The 17556-nt window shown below is 39.1% G+C and overlaps 1 protein-coding gene across 1 annotated transcript; it reads right to left on the minus strand.

Moving 5' to 3' along the window:
* Positions 1–197: 197 nt before the first annotated feature.
* Positions 198–15895, minus strand: BMY2 (beta-amylase 2). The gene is made up of 10 exons (XM_077378668.1): positions 15383–15895; positions 13595–13819; positions 5362–5442; positions 4884–5087; positions 4194–4388; positions 3559–3723; positions 1659–1919; positions 1036–1248; positions 698–920; positions 198–470 (listed from the first exon to the last, which is right to left on the minus strand). The coding sequence occupies exons 1-10, from the start codon at positions 15761–15763 to the stop codon at positions 457–459; spliced, it is 1962 nt and encodes a 653-aa protein (XP_077234783.1). The 5' UTR covers positions 15764–15895; the 3' UTR covers positions 198–456.
* Between the last annotated feature and the right edge of the window lie 1661 nt (positions 15896–17556).

Below are 17556 nucleotides of genomic sequence, written 5' to 3' on the forward strand. Positions count from 1 at the left end.
GGTTTGGATCTTCGAACAAAGTAAGCCCAATTGTTTTTTTTTTTTTTTTAAATTACATGGTTATGGTCTTCAAAGACCTAAACATGGTTTGTTGGGTCATGCTCCAAAAATCTACTTGGACAGAAGATCCTAATATCCCACTTTTCTGTTATTATTACTGATTGAAATAAAACATAAAGAACAAAAAGACCAGAACAAGCATAAACATATTTTCTTCTTTATTCTTTTTTTCTTTTTTTCTTATTAACAGTGCAAGCAGAATATGCAGCTGAAGGTCTCATCAAATAAGGATTAAGTGAAAAACAGATAAGGCAACAAACAGAATGGAAACTGAATTTCAAGCACTGCACAGTAAGTGCAAGGATTCCATGTTCATATCTGTCGCAAGCCTTTAATGCCCACCCAAATTAAGGCAGCATTTTTTCTCCCCTTTTTCAACAACACTACCGCATCGAATTAGTCTACTTCCCCTGCAAATGATAGTAATGGTTAGAATTTCATCAGAAAGAAGAAGTATGATAACACAAATACGAAAGTCAAGGGAAAATGAGGTGGGTCCCCAAATTTTAGAATCTAAAAGATGTAACTAGCACCATCCACACAGGTGGATGATACCGAAATTAGCAAGATAGATATCAATTGTAACTAAATTATGCAATAGATCGGTGGAAATACTTTAGCAGTTTGGTGTCCTTACCATGCATGCATTTGACGAAATAATCCAAATCTGAGAAGCAGAGTTCCCTCTGCATTAAAGCTGGAGACGGCTGTTGGTATGCAAAGAAAAACAGGTGGCGACGATCGGGATCATTTCTTGGCTTTGCTGTCTCCAGGATTCTTATGTATCCTTCTCTATCATAACATGGAAGAGCATTCTGACCAGCTACAGTTAATCCATGATCCCAAGCAGAATTCAAAACCTGGTGAGGACAATTAGATTCCAAACTTGGATGCGTAAGAAACAACCAACATCTTGCAGGACACAGAAATGTCGAGATAGCTTGGGAAAAACGAGAATGAACCAATAACTGTCACCTGCCAACTCAGAGCATCTGAATCAGCCAATGCTTCGTCATTTTCCGGAGCAGAGATGGGCAGTCCTGAGCAGACAAACTTAAGAGTCACCGAATGCTTCTTAAGCATGTTGAAAACCGGTGAATAGCCGTCCTGATTAGTAGGATTATAATATCCAGCTGTGAGCTCTGCCGCATGGCTACAAGTCTTGTACCACCAATAAACTGCGGGAATCTGCAGATGCATAGCTAGATTCCGTAAAACCATTTATCCTTTTCTAGACATATAAATGATGCAGATCGACTTAGATATGCCATGGCAAGTTTTTGGTATCAACTACAAATTGTTTATTACCATACCTCAAGATCCACCTCTCCATTTCAGCCAAAAATGGGGAAAAAAAAAGCCTTCAAGATTTACCTAATCGAAGAAACTAATGCATGACCTAGCACTCAGATGTCTAAAATTAAGGCTATTTCAGGTACTAAGAATGGAACAAGAATGACTAATGTACCCATAAAAAAAAGGAATGACTAATGCAGACGAACTTACAAATGAAACTGATGAGATACATGGATCCCCAAATTAACTTCTTAAATGCAACAGGTAAAAGCAAATTGAGATCAGTAACTCCCAAACCATACCTTTACAACTATTTGTGTCTCCTCAAATGCAAGGTTTGCAAGAGAGAGTACATTCTCAGCATGGTCTATTAGTGTTTGGGAATACCAATGGAGGAAAAATCGCCCATAGTAGCTGTCATAATCACCCCGGTCGCAGAAGAATCCAGTTTCATTGGGCCTAGAATTATAGTGACCAGCATTATCAGGCCCCCTAGCCCAGAATGAGTGCCCACGCAGTTTCGCTGCTTTTCGCAGACTCTGCTGTGAATACTTGTCATAGCACTGCAGAAAATGCATATCGTTTAAGGAAAGCACTTGCAAATGGATAGGTTTGCAAAAAGGGAAAAAAAACATGTGAAGGAATTCCTAAGAAGAATACTCCATTAATATGCAAACGAACATATATAAAGACATCGAGTAAATCATTGGCTAAATGTCAACAGTAGACAGGTTCCACACAGACTACAAAAGATACACCCATGATATGGAATTTAAATACATACAGACGTTGGGCAGAGTGGCAGACATGCTTACATTGGGTATTTTGGTCATCATGCTGATAACCCAAAGCAGAGAACATGGTGCGTAATCACTTTTTTTGGAGGATATCTTTTGGTCAGATAATAAATCTCAAAAGATAACACATTAAGTGTTCTTCTGAGTAACAAAATGTCAACTAATTTAGTGAACTCCAGCCCTAGAAAGAAGATCTAAAAGAAGGGACGAAAAGAGAATTGAAGAACATAATTGACATGTTGGCGTAGGCCAAAAGGTCCAATTTTTTTTGTTGTTGGTAGGAAAAAAATTTCTTTGGAAAGAATAGTTATTATCATTATGCTTGAAGAAAGTACCATAGCTATCAGCTTGAAAAGAAGCAAATCAAGATTCAAATGCAATTGGACTGTCTAGAAAGAAAATATGACCACAGGGTCGCCAGAGAGAACACCTTTCCTCCTCCAGGATATGCTTTGATCTCACATGGTGATATAAAACTGGGTTTTTATTTCGTTAAAAGAAGACCCAAACCTTGAAGATATGATGCATCTCATTTTAGTGCATTTTTTGAAGGCCTTATGTCAAGGTATACAGTATACCCCCTTTAAAGATCTCGCTATGATTTGGCCGACACTTTGAACTTATTGCCAATACACGTGTCCAACACGACACGCGCGTCGACACTCCTTTGGACACTTTTAAATGTATTACTAGGAGTGTTGAGTTAAAGTGGGCATGTGGACAAGTATTTGTGTAATAATTAATAATTTTATGTGTATGTACGTGTCACCATTTCTAGATGTTTAGATGTTGTCGTGTCAGACAACTCCTATCCGTGTCGAAACTCGACACACAAATCCATATCGACAAATTATGATTATATATACTTTCTCTTTTCGCCGTGTCCCCGTTTCTAAATTTTGGAGATTTGCCATGTCCGACACTCCGTGTCAGTGTCCATACGCGACACTCGTCTCCGTGTACACAAATCATAGGATAAAACAAACACGATCTTTTTCTTTTCTTCTGAATGGTAACAGACATGATCTTACTAATATCAATTTCATGATACACTACTACTATTACGAGTTAATAAAATCAACATGACCAAAGAGCCGCAAGAAATCACTAGACGATGACAGCGGTGTGACACTCATGAGTACAAGAACAGAGCAGTTAATTTTCTTCATAAAGTTTTAGAACATCCCAATATAGTAATCACATAAAAACATCATGAAACTTAAGACGTATTCATTTTATACAACTCAACTCAACTCAACTCAACTAAGCCTTTGTCCCAAACTAGTTGGGGTCGGCTAATGAATCCTTTAGAAAATTTTCACGTATTTATTTTATAAACATAAAAAAAAAAAGGTATTCATTTTGAAAAAATATATATTGAAGCTAGGCTAACTCAAGCATATACCTGAAACTCACCGATACCAGGGTATCGCCATCCCATCCTTTCTGCAAACGATGGGTACTTTAGCTCCCCAGAAGCACCCAATCCAATTTCAACACCAGAGATGAGGCCCTCTGCAAATAAGTCATCAAATTCCATGCGGAAGCTTCTCATAAAATCAAAATACACCTGCACAAATTTGAGACAACTCTTTAGGTAAGAACTAAGTTGACCATGTGAATCAGAGCTTAAGAATCAGTGCAAGATAGACCCTAGAAAATCACATTAAGCAACTCCTAATAGGTATATGGCCAATGTATCTGCTATCAAAGATCATATATGTTCTTACTACGAGTTTCCACCTTGTAAGAACTAAGAACTACAAAAGGACTAAAATTCAAAAGAAAAAAAAAAGAACTAAGAAGTACAAAAGGAAAAAACAGTCGTATTCATTAAGCCCAACCTACGTGATATGGCAAAAACTGAAGGATAAACATTAAGAGGCAAAGACAATCTTATAGTTACAGCTTACAACAGCCTAATTGGGATATAATGCAAAATAAAAGAGAAGAATGAAATAAAGGTTGATATGTACGGTATTTAACTGCAAGTAAAGGCAAATAAATGATGATATGCATATGCAATTCGTACTTTAGTACCTCAATTCCAGTTCTTCCTTTTAGTATTCGTTCTTTGTCGATACCCCAGGAAAGACATTCTGTACTTCTCCTCCCTTCACGGTCCGTGAAAAATATATCTTGGTTATCTTTTCCAATCTCCAGAATCCACTTGGGAAGGTAGACTGGCATATCACCAGAACCATTTCCTCCACACTCATGAAATGCCATTACAACCTTCAGAAATTAAAAGAAATCGTGTATAAGATACTCACTGAGTTTCGCAAAACATGATTGAAATTATACAATGATTAGCCACAAAAAATATGTTGTACATATAGTTGATTCTGGAGAGAATGTCTTGAATGCTGAGAAAATTATTACTTTCCAATGTCATTTTTTAGTTGCATTCTTAAGCACAAGGGCTCTATGAATACAGAATTACAGATAGTCCTAGATAAGTAAGACATCAAAGCTTAGATAAAGCATAAAAGGTTTTCTAATAAAGCATGTGCTTCTTTAAATCGGGGAACATGTAACCAGGAAATGGTTTTCTCTAACAACACACAAAACATCACATGTAACTCATCCAAAACCAGGAAATGGTTTTCTCTAACCACACAGAAAACATCACATGTACCTCATACAAGACAAACAACAAAATCCGATAAGTATTATTCATGATATAGTTTCATCCATTTGGAAAAGGATCAAGAAAACCTGTAGTTTTACCTGCAATTTCAGCTTGAACTCTCGGACGATATTAAACAGTTCTCTATAGCCAGACCATAGATATTTCTGTGGGCTCCAACCTTCTACAATGCCCCACCAACAATCTACAACCACCCCATCTATATTTAAAGACTTCAAATGCCTTAATTCCTGCCGCACACCTTCTGGATCAACCAATTGGCAGAAATTGTTGATAATGCCATTCTACAACAGGAACAGCCACGGGTTAGAGAACTTTCATTGATCATATCCAAAATCATCAATTTGATTATTAAACCGCTAAATGTAACGAAAGTGGCATTTCAAAAATAAGAACTAAGAAGGTTATTTTCATCACTGGAAGGAAAGCAAGAACAATGAAAGGAATTGGTAGCCTTCTCCAGAGAAAATATGAGAATGGCGCTTGGCTATTATTTTGATCTTTTGGTACATTATGTTTGAGAGAGAAGAGCCAAAGAAGCAAGGACTAGCCACTTACAGGAAGCATCATGTAAACAGGAATACGAGGAGTTCCAGTAAAATTGTTCTCGAGATCCCCAGTACGAGTATCACGCATAAGCTGCACCAAATTTCAGCAATAAACCACATCACTAAAAGGCACTGTAAGAAGTTATGAAACAAAGTTCATCAAATATTGGGAGAGTTGACATGCAAGATGTATACAAGAGATTATGACTCAATGAAAACAAGCAGCAAAAAATTAAAAAAATTACAAACAAAGGATAATGGAGTGAATATAAATGTCAATGTTAAATAGAATCATGAGGCCCCTATATTTGGAAGTCCTGAACATTTTGTTCCAGAAACAGAAGAAGAGAAGATGTTATAAATTTGACCGCAATATCTCAGGCTTCTTACTGAACATACAAGGTTTCTATCTTTTAGCCTGTTAAATTTCAGTGTTTTCATCACGAATATGTAAGATACTAGTTCTTCCCAAATGTGGGTTACAGTAAGGAGCTGATGCCTACTGAGGTGCTTGAGCCCCCACAGGAGTCATCTATTTCAGCTCATTACTGAAGTTTTTGATGTGATAGGCAAATGTGGAATCATTTTTATTTTATTCTTTTGGAGAGGCAGGTGCAAGCAGATTCATGCCTGCAATATTCTGTCATGTATCCTGCAAAAAATAGCTGGATGTGTCGCCCTCTACATGATTAAAAAAAAAAGGGCGGCCCAGTGCACGAGGCTCCCGCGATTACGGGGTCTGGGGAGAGCTAGGTGTGCGCAGCCTTACCCCCAGCTTTTCAGAGAGGCTGTTTCCGTGACCACCAAGTTACTGTTGCGCCAAGGCTCGCCCTCTACATGATATTTAGGAAATTTTTCTTAAGTTCTAGCTTTTTGGTCATTACGGCCATTACAACATGTATGAGGTGTTCTTACCACTTCTCCTATAAACCGCTAGTTTGTAATGGAACATTGGCGATAACCGTGAGAGTTGACATTTTTACAAGGAAAATGATATGAGCACAACCCTATTTTGATATTTTCACAACCCATCTTGTCTTTTAGTATTTAAAGAGATGTCAAAAGGTTCTTACATTTCCCAAAAAGCTCTCACAAGCCGATTAAAGAAGAAAAGACAGCTGGGTTTGTGCAAATATCAAAATATGTTTATGCTGATAACATTTCCCTTTGACAATCCCAGTTGTAGTTGTAACTTGTAACTGCAGTTCAGAAGGAAGAATATTCCATAAGCAAGAAAACTATCATACCAAGTTGTCCTTTTCTAGAGTGTTGGTCTTTACAGGGTGGAAGAAAAGAAGGTGCCTTCCCAAACTTTTCCTGGAAGGAAATAAGTCAGTCACAACCGACCCTTGGTGAGGATTTTATGACTGCTCAACTTTCTTTGGAGTCTGTTGGCTGCCATGTGAGACTAAGTTGTCCTTTTATGAATCTAGAGTGTTGGTATTTACGAATCTAGAGTGTTGGTCTTTACATGGTAGAAGAAAAGAAGGTGCCTTCCCAAACTTTTCCTGGAAGGAAATAAGTCAGTCACAACCCGAACCCTTGGTGAGGATTTTATGACTGCTCAACTTTCTTTGGAGTCTGTTGGCTGCCATGTGATACTAAGTTGTCCTTTTACGAATCTAGAGTGTTGGTCTTTACATGGTGGAATAAAAGAAGGTGCCTTCCCAAACTTTTCCTGGAAGGAAATGAGTCAGTCACAACCGAACCCTTGGTGAGGAATTTATGACTGCTCAACTTTCTTTGGAGTCTGTTGGCTGCCATGTGAGACTAACAAGAGTTTCATTATTCTTTTTCTTTTTTATTCTTTTTTTAATGAGAGATAACAAAATAGTTTTGTTAAAGAGGAAACAGATCCACAAAAGGCCAAGATGATGCCAAAATGGACGGAAATTAAGAGAGAGAGAGAAGAGGGCGGGGGGAGGAGCAATGAAAGCTACTACAAGAACAGTAGCGCCGATCCAACACCCAAACCCTCTCTATCAACACCTTCCATTGCAAGGCCATTTGCCACAATCATTAGTACTGAGAGCAGGACATGTGAGAAGGATGGAGAGATGCCTCTAGACAAATCGTGAATATATGAAATGACGTCATCTAATCTCCATGGTTTCGGAATCTTCTTTGAAGCCCATGCAATGACATTAACCAAGTCACCATCAATGCCAAAGAAAGCCAAATGGACCCTCCATAGGCATACAAAATTCCTCAAGTAAAGATTGAACTTATGCAAAATGCTTTAAAAAGTGTGCCCTCATTTCTAGTTACACCTCTGACTCGGACAGGGCCTTGTCTTTCTCTTAGAATTACAGCCAAAACTTAACTTCATAGAGCTGGGAGGAGGGTATCGTATTTTGATACATCCACCCTCATACCATGACTCCAAGCAATCTCATACCACTTGTGGGAAAGATCTCTCACCAGGAAGCACCAAAAAATCATTTCTAGTAAGAGGACAATTGATTATAGAGAGCTTAAACATCAACATCACCAAAGTCGCTGCAGAGTCATTATCGTTAAATACTCTAATATTTTTTCATTTAATAATCCCCACACTTTGGCCGCCATCTTACAACGGAAACAGTCATACAGAAATGATTAACCCACTCTTTTGGCCCCCAACATAAGAAGTCCATTTTACTATTCTAGCCATAAGTATTGAACAAGTTGCATGTCTTGATACTCTATGAAGATCCCTAGCCTCCCAACTCCTTCCCCACTCTACGCTAAAGTGGCTCTCTCCACCAAACCTCCATCGCCATTTACTAGTAAAGCCCAATTCCTCCATTTGATATGTCCAAGGCCCCAACCATTTATGTCCAAAAACCTTCTTCCAATTGGAGAAGCGCTTCCTCCTCTTACCCTCTTATCTTCCTTCCCAAAGGAAATTCCTTTGAAACTTTTCATGTCTCTTAGCATAGTATAAGAAAATCTAAAATAAAGACATGAAATAGCATGCAAGCTTGGCAAGAGATGCATTAGTGAGAGCAAGTACTTCACAAAAGGATAGACAATATTTCTTCCATGTCACCACTTTCTTTTGAAACCTGTTTGCTACAGCTGCTCAAAGATCCTTTGAAGAGGTTGCCCACAACAGAAGGGAAGCAGAGATCAGAAATCGGAAGGATGTCAGACTTGTACCTCATAATATCTTAAGTGTCAAAACCTATGTTGCATGGATTCGGATTCGCATGTCGGGATCCGACACGGATTCGAGGTGTCGGATTCGGCAAATCCCCAAAAGTAGGATTCGGATTCGGTAATTTTTAAATAAAATAAAATTTTCAAAATTTAAAATTTAAATCACTATATATATATATATATATATATATATATATATATATATATATATAGAGAGAGAGAGAGAGAGAGAGAGAGCTTGCAGTTCCTGCGGGTGCCCTCAGCTAAGCTTAGCTGCGGTGGCTCTTTAAAAACATAGGGGCCCCACATTGTTAGGATGATCTGAAGCATTCATTTGAAAGGCCACATCATAGATAGGGTGTGTACAAAAAATCAGCTCCATTGGATCATCCTAACCCCTCCAAAAGTGGGGGCAAAAATGGGCAGATTTGTGGACAAAATGTGTCTATCCATTTTTGCCCCCACTTTTGGAGGGGTTAGGATGATCCAATGGAGCTGATTTTTTGTACACACCATATCTATGATGTGGCCTTTCAAATGAATGCTTCGGATCATCCTAACAATGTGGGGCCCCTATGTTTTCAAAGAGCCACCTCATATAAGCTATATGAGGGCACCCTTAGGAACCCTTTTCTCATATATATATATATAGCAAAAGAGAAAAGGAGAGAATTATTTGAATTTCTTCCAAAATTCTAATAGAATTACACATCACTTTTTTTTACTTTTTTTAACAAAGGAACCCATTCAACCCACATATTTTCAATCCTACCCCCTCTTTTATGCTTTTTAACAAAGGCACCCATGAAAGCCACATAATTTCAATCCTACCCCCCTCCTTTATGCTTCATAGTGACGTTTTTTCTTTGCTAAATTACGGATTGGGTGCATATGTTACATAATACTACGGATTTTTGTGAACATATTACATAATACTACGGATTCAAGACACCTGTAAAAATATTGACGAATTCCAGGCACCTTAAGAGGAACAACAATTATGGAGACCTCTATAGATTGGAGGGCTAGGATCAGCCTATGGAAATGATTTTACGGGCATAACCTATTTATGTTGTGTTCCATCACATGGACGGTTTGGATCAACCTATGATGTGGTCCGTACAGTTCTTTGTTGGCCCGTGCATCGCATGGGGTTTTTTACTAGTATATATATATATATATATATATATAGAGAGAGAGAGAGAGAGAAAAAAAACGGTTCCTACACACAAGTGTAGATAAGTTATCTACACACTAGCTTAAAATACAGTGGGGGCCACATTATTTGGATGATCCAAATCATTCATTTTTAATGCGCTCACATACATAGGGTGTCCACAAAAAATCAGATCCATAGGATCATCCTAACCATTCGAACTGTGGAGGCAAAAAATGGACTAATTTGTGAAGGTTTAAAGACATCCATTTTACCTCCACAAATCGTAGGGTTGGGATGATCCTATGGATCTGATTTTTTGTAGACACCCTATCTATGTGAGGGCCTTTAAAATGGATGGCTTGGATCACCCAAACAATGTGGGCCCCCACTGTATTTTAAGCTAGTGTGTAGAGAACTCTCTACACATATGTGTAGGAACCGTTCTCATATATATATATATATATATATATATATATATATATGCGTGTGTGTGTGTGTGTGTGCATATATATATCCATGAAAAATTTGAGCGTAGAGGGTTGGGGCGAGTTTTGTATTAAGAGAGTTGAAGGAGGAAGGGGGTCGATGTTCGAGGGTCGATGCGCTAGGGTTTTATTAAAAGTGTACGGGTTGTGCTTTCATATAAAAAAGTTAAGAAAATACATTTAAAGGGAAATAAACAGGATTCACATTTCAAAAGAGACAATGATGAATCGGATTAGCCCAAATAAAACAAGATTCGTGCGGGACACGGCTACGACAAGAATCCGGGTGTGTCCCACGTGAATCCATGTCCGATTCGGATGCGGAGACGTGTCGACACGGATTCGGCATAGGGGGGCAAAGAATCCATGCAACATAGGTCAAAACCTTGTCATTCTCCATACTTACTCCCACTATCAAGCTCTCTTCCAAATTTAATCTAAAATCAGATCTTGCTTTAAAGCATCCAAGTTCTACACATGGACTCATATCTTATTCTTTATAAAAAAATCAACAAATCATTTGTGTATACGAGATGTGAAATCAAAGGGAGAGATCTATTAACTTTAAAACATTCAAACAAACCTCCACTACTCAACACCTTATCGACTAAAGTAAAGAGAAATTGGTAGTTGTAGCCATTCCACCCCTCAACTTGGAATTCATCAATTTTCGACGTATTTCTGAAACCTAGGGCTTCTAAAGCAATTTGAAACTCAAAACATCTCGAGCTAGAAATCCAATCCACCAAATCAAGAACGAAATAACAATGGTCGAAAATTGTTTTAGAAAGAGCCTTTAAGCACACCCTCAAAATATTCCCTTTGATCATTGGATACTAGAAATCTTAACAACCTACACGGTACTGGGTATAAATACAATTGATTTTTAGAACATGTAAAGCGGGTTGAATATGTAGCCATTGCACCCCTCAATTTGGAATTTGTCGATTTTTTATATTTCTTGAACCTAAGACTCCTTGATCAATTTTGAACTTAAAAAATCACGATCAAGAAATCCAATCCACAAACTCAAGCATGACCTAACAATGGTCGGAAACTGTTTTACGAAGAGCCTTCAAGCACATCCTCAAATATTGTTTTTGATCCTTATATACTAATGTTAAAAGTATAAAAGATTAAATAACACCTTCTCCAACAGCCTAAGCATTTGGAGTACCTGGTAGTTTCACATGGTATCAGTACAAAAGGTCCTGAGTTCTAGAGGAAGACAAACTTCCCTAGTTTTCGGATGTAAAACGGCTGTAGCTGCAGCACCGGGACCAAGACCAGCTTCATCTCTTCCACCATAGGGTCGGCGTCTTGTGGCATCTCTGTGGGCCTTTCTTTCGGGATCTCTCACGCAGTATCTCTGGTGGCATTCAATAGAAGGCAGCTAAGAAAGACCATCCCCGTCTCGACATGATAAGGGGTTTCCGGGACTGAATAATCTCCCAATTCTTCTTTTCCACATCAAGCAAGAACTGTGATACCACTGATACCACATGGTGATCTGACTCGCTAAATCGGTGATCCTTCCTACTCCTTAGTTGATGGGGGATTCACCTGCCATTCGTCCGTTCGCTCGAAATTTTTCATAATTCTTCACCGAAATCAACACACTATTGAAGAGTATCAGAAGGACTCATAGAGATTAGCTTTGAATGATCATTTGAAACATAAAAAAAACTCACGAAACATCAACTGAGTCGAGCCCTATAATCCGGAACCATGCACAGCTGCAGTCCTAACCCTGGAGCGCGCCAAGCCTGTGCTGACTTTGATGCGGCCTAGGACACTGACACCGGCACAATTAGTAGCAGAGCCATGCTGCAGGCGATCGATCAATGGCGTGACTCGTCCTTACGTGAGAGGCGAATCCGAGCCCAAGGAGATAATAAGCATTCATTGCCTCTGGATTCGTGGAAAAGCAAATCGAGCTAATATGTGATCGTGTGAAGTCAATGGCAAATTCTTATTCATTATAGGCGTTGCCTCAATCAATAATGCCTCAACTGGCTCTAACTAAGAACATAACGAATGACAGAACTTTATATACAATGATCCGTGATTTCACGACAGAGTGACTCCCTGTTTGGATAATATTCTCTACATATATAAGGAGAACAATAGTGCCATGTTACAAGTGCCACATAAACATGGAAGGGTCGGCCTGGCTATGTGTAAACCTTGTGGTTAGGAGGTACGAACTGAAGGCTTGCTTGAGTCCAACTAACGCTTTGGAGAGCTAGGGCGGAAAGTTTATCAATTTCAACAATTCCATTGCCTAGTCAACAGCCCCAGTTTCTCCCAAATCAGAATGTGACCAATGGAGGGCGGTGGAAGGAATGATTCTCAGAAGAATTCAATCAAGCAAAGGAATTGAGACGGTGGGTGGGTTAAAAGTATAAAAGATTAAATAACGCCTTCTCCAACAGCCTAAGCATTTGGAGTAACTGGTAGTTTCACATGGTATCAGAATAAAAGGTCCTGAGTTCAAACCTCCTTGTTGTAAAAAATCCACATGCAATGGTCAACCCAAAAGTGGGACCACATGTGTGACGTGTAGGCCAACCCAAAGAAAGAGGGGCCGCATGTGAGGGGGGTGTTCAAGTATAAAAGATAAATAACGCCTTCTCCAACAGCTTAAGCTTTTGGAGTAACTGGTTGTTTTCACAACTAAGAATCGTAACTACACATTACCAGGTATTATTGATTATTAGAAAATGTAAAGCGAGTTCTCCCCAAACCCACCCATATACCCATCACCTAGAAAATCTAAGAGCTCATTTCTAAGGATGAAATTAGAGAACCTATGATACTCAGTGTATATCTCACACTGTCAGTTTTCTCGCGCAAGAAAAAAATAGTTTTGATACATCTCCACGAGATGGGTTCATGAAAGTAGCAAATTGACCAATTTGAGGTTGGGGGTAGCAAGCTAATGTCTCATGGTCATCTGCGAGGTATTTCCTAGATTTTTGACATTGTATATGATAAGCTTGGAAGTTTTCGCATTGCGTGTGTGTGTGTGTGTGTGTGTGTTATTTTAGCCCAAGAAGTCGATAAACAATAAGAGAAGAAACAACATTTACAGAAGCGCTAGTGTTCATGTGTTCCTTTAATGCCTTGAAGCTTTGGAAATATTTGCCAAGCATTTAACCTCCTTTCCTGGTTTTATAGATAAGTCAACTCTCATCGATGGTTTGTAGTGATAATGAGTTGTGCGGACCAATGAAAAAAGAATGAAAATAAAATGAAGAACGGAAAATACCAAAGCAAGTACGTGGCAATATCATTTTTTCGAAACTGTCACAATATTGAAGAACTTCTGAGCACCAAAATTCAGATCAGCAGCATCCACAAAAACAAAATATAAAAATAAAAAAGTAAAACATGTTAAAATAAAAGGGTCCTAGTTCCAAACCATACCATATTACAAAATGGTTATAATCCTCTACCTGATCAGGTTCCATACATTCAGGTGAGCTGATGGGGCTGGTATTTGCATATTTCTCACTCTTTGTATCCCTCTCTGCAACTACAACTGAATCAAGCGATACAGGAGACAAGCTCTCATCAATTCGAAGAACAGGTGGCTGGCAGTCTAATGATGCTTTGATGGGGCAATTTTTCAAAGTAGTAGCAGATAGGGGGCTTTCAACAGACCTTACAGGATATGGTGCCTGTAGACATAGATTCATGAGAGTATTTGTGAAAAACAAAGTATACAAGCAAATTATTATGTCATTGTAATCTTGCACCAAATATAAATTATAATTCACGGATCTTGATATAAGAACGCCGACCCCAACTGGCTTGGGACAAAGGCTTAGTTGAGTTGAGTTGAGATATAAGAACATAAAACCATAAGTATGCCATTCCAAAAAAAAAAATCATAAAAACATAAGTAGAAGAAAAAAGTTAATCTGGTTGGTATCAAATAAAGTTACCCAAAAACCTTCCGGGCTACAAAGACAAAGTAGTTTTCTAGAACCAAAACACAAAAAGAACTTATAAAATCCAAGTCATTTTAGACAACAAAATAGATCACCAAAAAATTGATTGTGACAAATCTATACAAACTGATGTATTATCTAGCAACTCCCATGCAAATTTGTGCAAAGAACCCATCATAGTGACAAACATCACTCATTGGAATTCCTCGTAAAAAAGAAAATTGCAGATTCATTTCAAATGTAATGGAGGTGGTGAATTGGGCTCTTCGTGTTTTACGATGAATTTCCTGGATAGGGGAATCGATGCAGTAGCATTATTGATGGGTCTTTTGGGTAACAACTTTGTAAGGCAGCAGAGAAAGGACCGGAGGATTTGGACAGGAACAGGAAATGGATAATATTCAGTCAAGTCCATGTACACATCCCTCATGGATAGGGAAATAGAAGGGGCAGCTAAACTATGGTCCATTCCAGCACCACCTACAGTTTTAGCATCTGTTGGACAGTAGGCAGACATAAAATCCTTACCATCGGTCACCTAATTAACAGGAACTGGCGACTGCAACATATTTACAGAAAGTGTTTAATTGCAGAAGAATTATCTTTGATGATTTATCTTTTCAAGGGTCGATGATTCGTAGGAAAAGGAATAATTTCCTGCGTAGTGCAGTCCCTAAAGTAAGATAGTCCCCAGATGAAAACCACCTCGGGGAGTATTAAAATGAATTGCGATGGTTCAAGTTAGGGGGAATCTGTGTTGAGAAAGTAGGAGTAATCATAACTTCATTAGAGATGGAAATGGGGAGATAAGTCTAACCTCTGCTAGTCCGGTAGGGGAGAAGGGTTCTACCAAAGTAGAATTTTGTCTATCAGACAGGGTGCTAGACTTCTTATTCTGATTTTTTTTTTTGCAATGTATTCTTATTCTGATCATAAGTTAGGAATCTCTTATTGAGGATAATTCTGTAAGCGTAATTAGAAAGATCATAGCAGGTGTAGGATAGTTCCCTGGCCTTCTGTCATTTGCTGAGAGAGTGAGAGAAGCCAATACGGAGGCTGATAGATTAGAAATTGAAGAAGTGTCTAGTGAAAATCTTGTAATTAGATATCATGTGCCTGAGTATAATAAAAAAAATGGAAACAAGATGCCCGTCCTGAAATATAATCAACAGTTGAACTAACAAACACCCAATTTGGGAGAGCAAATTCGGCTCCGGATTTGGTGAAATTCAGCATCAAATCAACGAAATTCTAGCTAATTAATCAATAGATGAAGGAAGAGTAGGGTACCAATTGAGGAGGCAGAGCAAGAGGAGGAGAGGGGCGGTAGGTGGTGCCATCGGCTTCGACAGTCCATCCGGCTTCGCGGGCGAGGGCGGCCAGCACGTCATTCATGTCGGCGCGTGCTGGAAGGGTGAAGTTCCCGTACTGCCGGAGTCCGGCGAGCATTCGGCTGGTGATGGCCCGGCGATGACGCTCCCTGAGCTTTGTCCGTTCCTTCTCCCTCTCCCTCTCCTTTTTACCCTTCCCTCCGGCGGCGGCACCAGAGGCCGCAGTGGCAGCGAAACCACGGGGCCGGCGCTGTGGCTGCTGATGGAACTGGTCGGAGCTGTGGTCGCTGTGCTCCACATCCTGCTTCATCATGTTCATCTCTAAAATCCCGTCCGACATCTCTTCCTCATAAACCCTTCCATGTCTCTCTCTCTCTAAAGAAAATACGGAATAGATGGGAGTTGGGTTAGGGACGATATTTTTTCGGGTTGTTAATAGCAGGAGAAGGGTAATGATGGTGTGTTCCTTTTTGTTTTCTATTGTTTTTGTGTTTTTATAACTAGTAACGCTATTAACACGAAGAATGGTGCAGAAATCGCCCTGGAACGACGACAAAAACGAATATTTTAAATTACTATAGCGCCCCTGGATCTAAACAAAACCAATGCGATGCTACAATCGTCATTGAAAGAAGGGAAAATTACATTTACACCGCCCTCTAGTTTCTGACATATCCACTTCCAACCCCTATAGTTTAAAACGTGACAAATACACTCCTATAGGTTCAATTTGTTTAAGGTAGGCCCATCAGTTGAAGGTTCGTCCATAGATTGAAGGGTTAGGATGATCCGATGGAGCTAATTTTTTGGGCACACCCTATCTATGTCAGGACCCATCAAATGAACGCTTTGGATCATCCAAATAATGTGGGCCCATACCCGAATCCAAATACTACCAAAAAATCATCCAAATAATATGGGCCCACATTGTTTGGATGATCAAAAACGTTCATTTGATGGGCCCTGACATAGATAGGGTGTGCCCAAAAAATCAGCTCCATCGGATTATCCTAACCCTTCAGTCTATGGACGAACCTTCAACTGAGGGGGCTACCTTAAACAAATTGAAACTACAGGAGTGTATTTGTCACGTTTTAAACTATAGGGGTGGAAGTCCCTTTAAAGAAATGTAAAAAACATTTTTACTTATTTTTCTCGCAAATAAACAACCACCCCTCGATTAGGTCAAAAGAAAGTTAAAAATAGTCAAAGATGGTAGTAGTAAATGGACAAGTGTTTCCCGGTCGTGTTCTGTCTGGTCTGCCATTTTGGAAAGAAGGCATCTCTCTACAAAGGAAACATGGCTACTTATATTTTAAAATCATTATTAAATTATCTTTTTTTGTCCTTTTTCTTCCATCCGATAGATTCTTATACATTTGTTCTTCATGGAGTGTACAAGTGGAGCCCATGTTTTCAATGATCCAAATCATTAACATCTGCTAGTTGAGTCCCACCAAACCCTAGCTTAGCTTACCTATGCTTCTGTTTCTTTCGTAAAATGGGTGTGAACTGATGTAAACTGAAGAATTTTGTTTCTTTACCATGTAAACTGATGAACTTTGGAAAAACCTCAGCCCCAATTCCTGCATAAAGTAGGTCATAGGCCATTCCAGTTCATATGAATTTCTGGATGTCACGAAAAGAGGGAGGATACAAAATACTATCACTGTGTTAGGTACCTAACCAATAAGGACAAGCGCCGGAGGTGATGGAAAGTGTTAGACTAGGCCCTTCTAACCATGTCACATGTCAGATTGGTTCCCACCTAGTCCCATACTTAGGAAAGGGGAAAGCCCCCATTTTAGGACTATAGAATTCACACTGCTTCTGCATCTCTGTCCTCAGCGGCCCATATGTTGCCCCAATTTCAGCCACTGAATCTGTGACATTGCAACCAGATCTGCAAGTTGTAGTATAGGTAACAACCAGCTCCAAGAATATAATTTGAAGGAAAATATCAAGAGCTTCCTGCAATCAGATCTGTTCGTATGCCATTGGTTTTATCCTTTCAAGGATAACAAGGCTCAAATTATAATGAAAGAGAATGGCTAGTGACCTCCGTGCGAAGATTAATCTAATTAAAAAAAATGCTAACCCTTCAAACATACTTGTTTAAAAAAATGCAGCTTA

This window comes from Tasmannia lanceolata, unplaced genomic scaffold, assembly GCF_043159265.1.
Source record: "Tasmannia lanceolata isolate RefF3 unplaced genomic scaffold, GAP_Taslan_0.1 ptg000005l, whole genome shotgun sequence".
Classification (NCBI taxonomy): domain Eukaryota; kingdom Viridiplantae; phylum Streptophyta; class Magnoliopsida; order Canellales; family Winteraceae; genus Tasmannia; species Tasmannia lanceolata.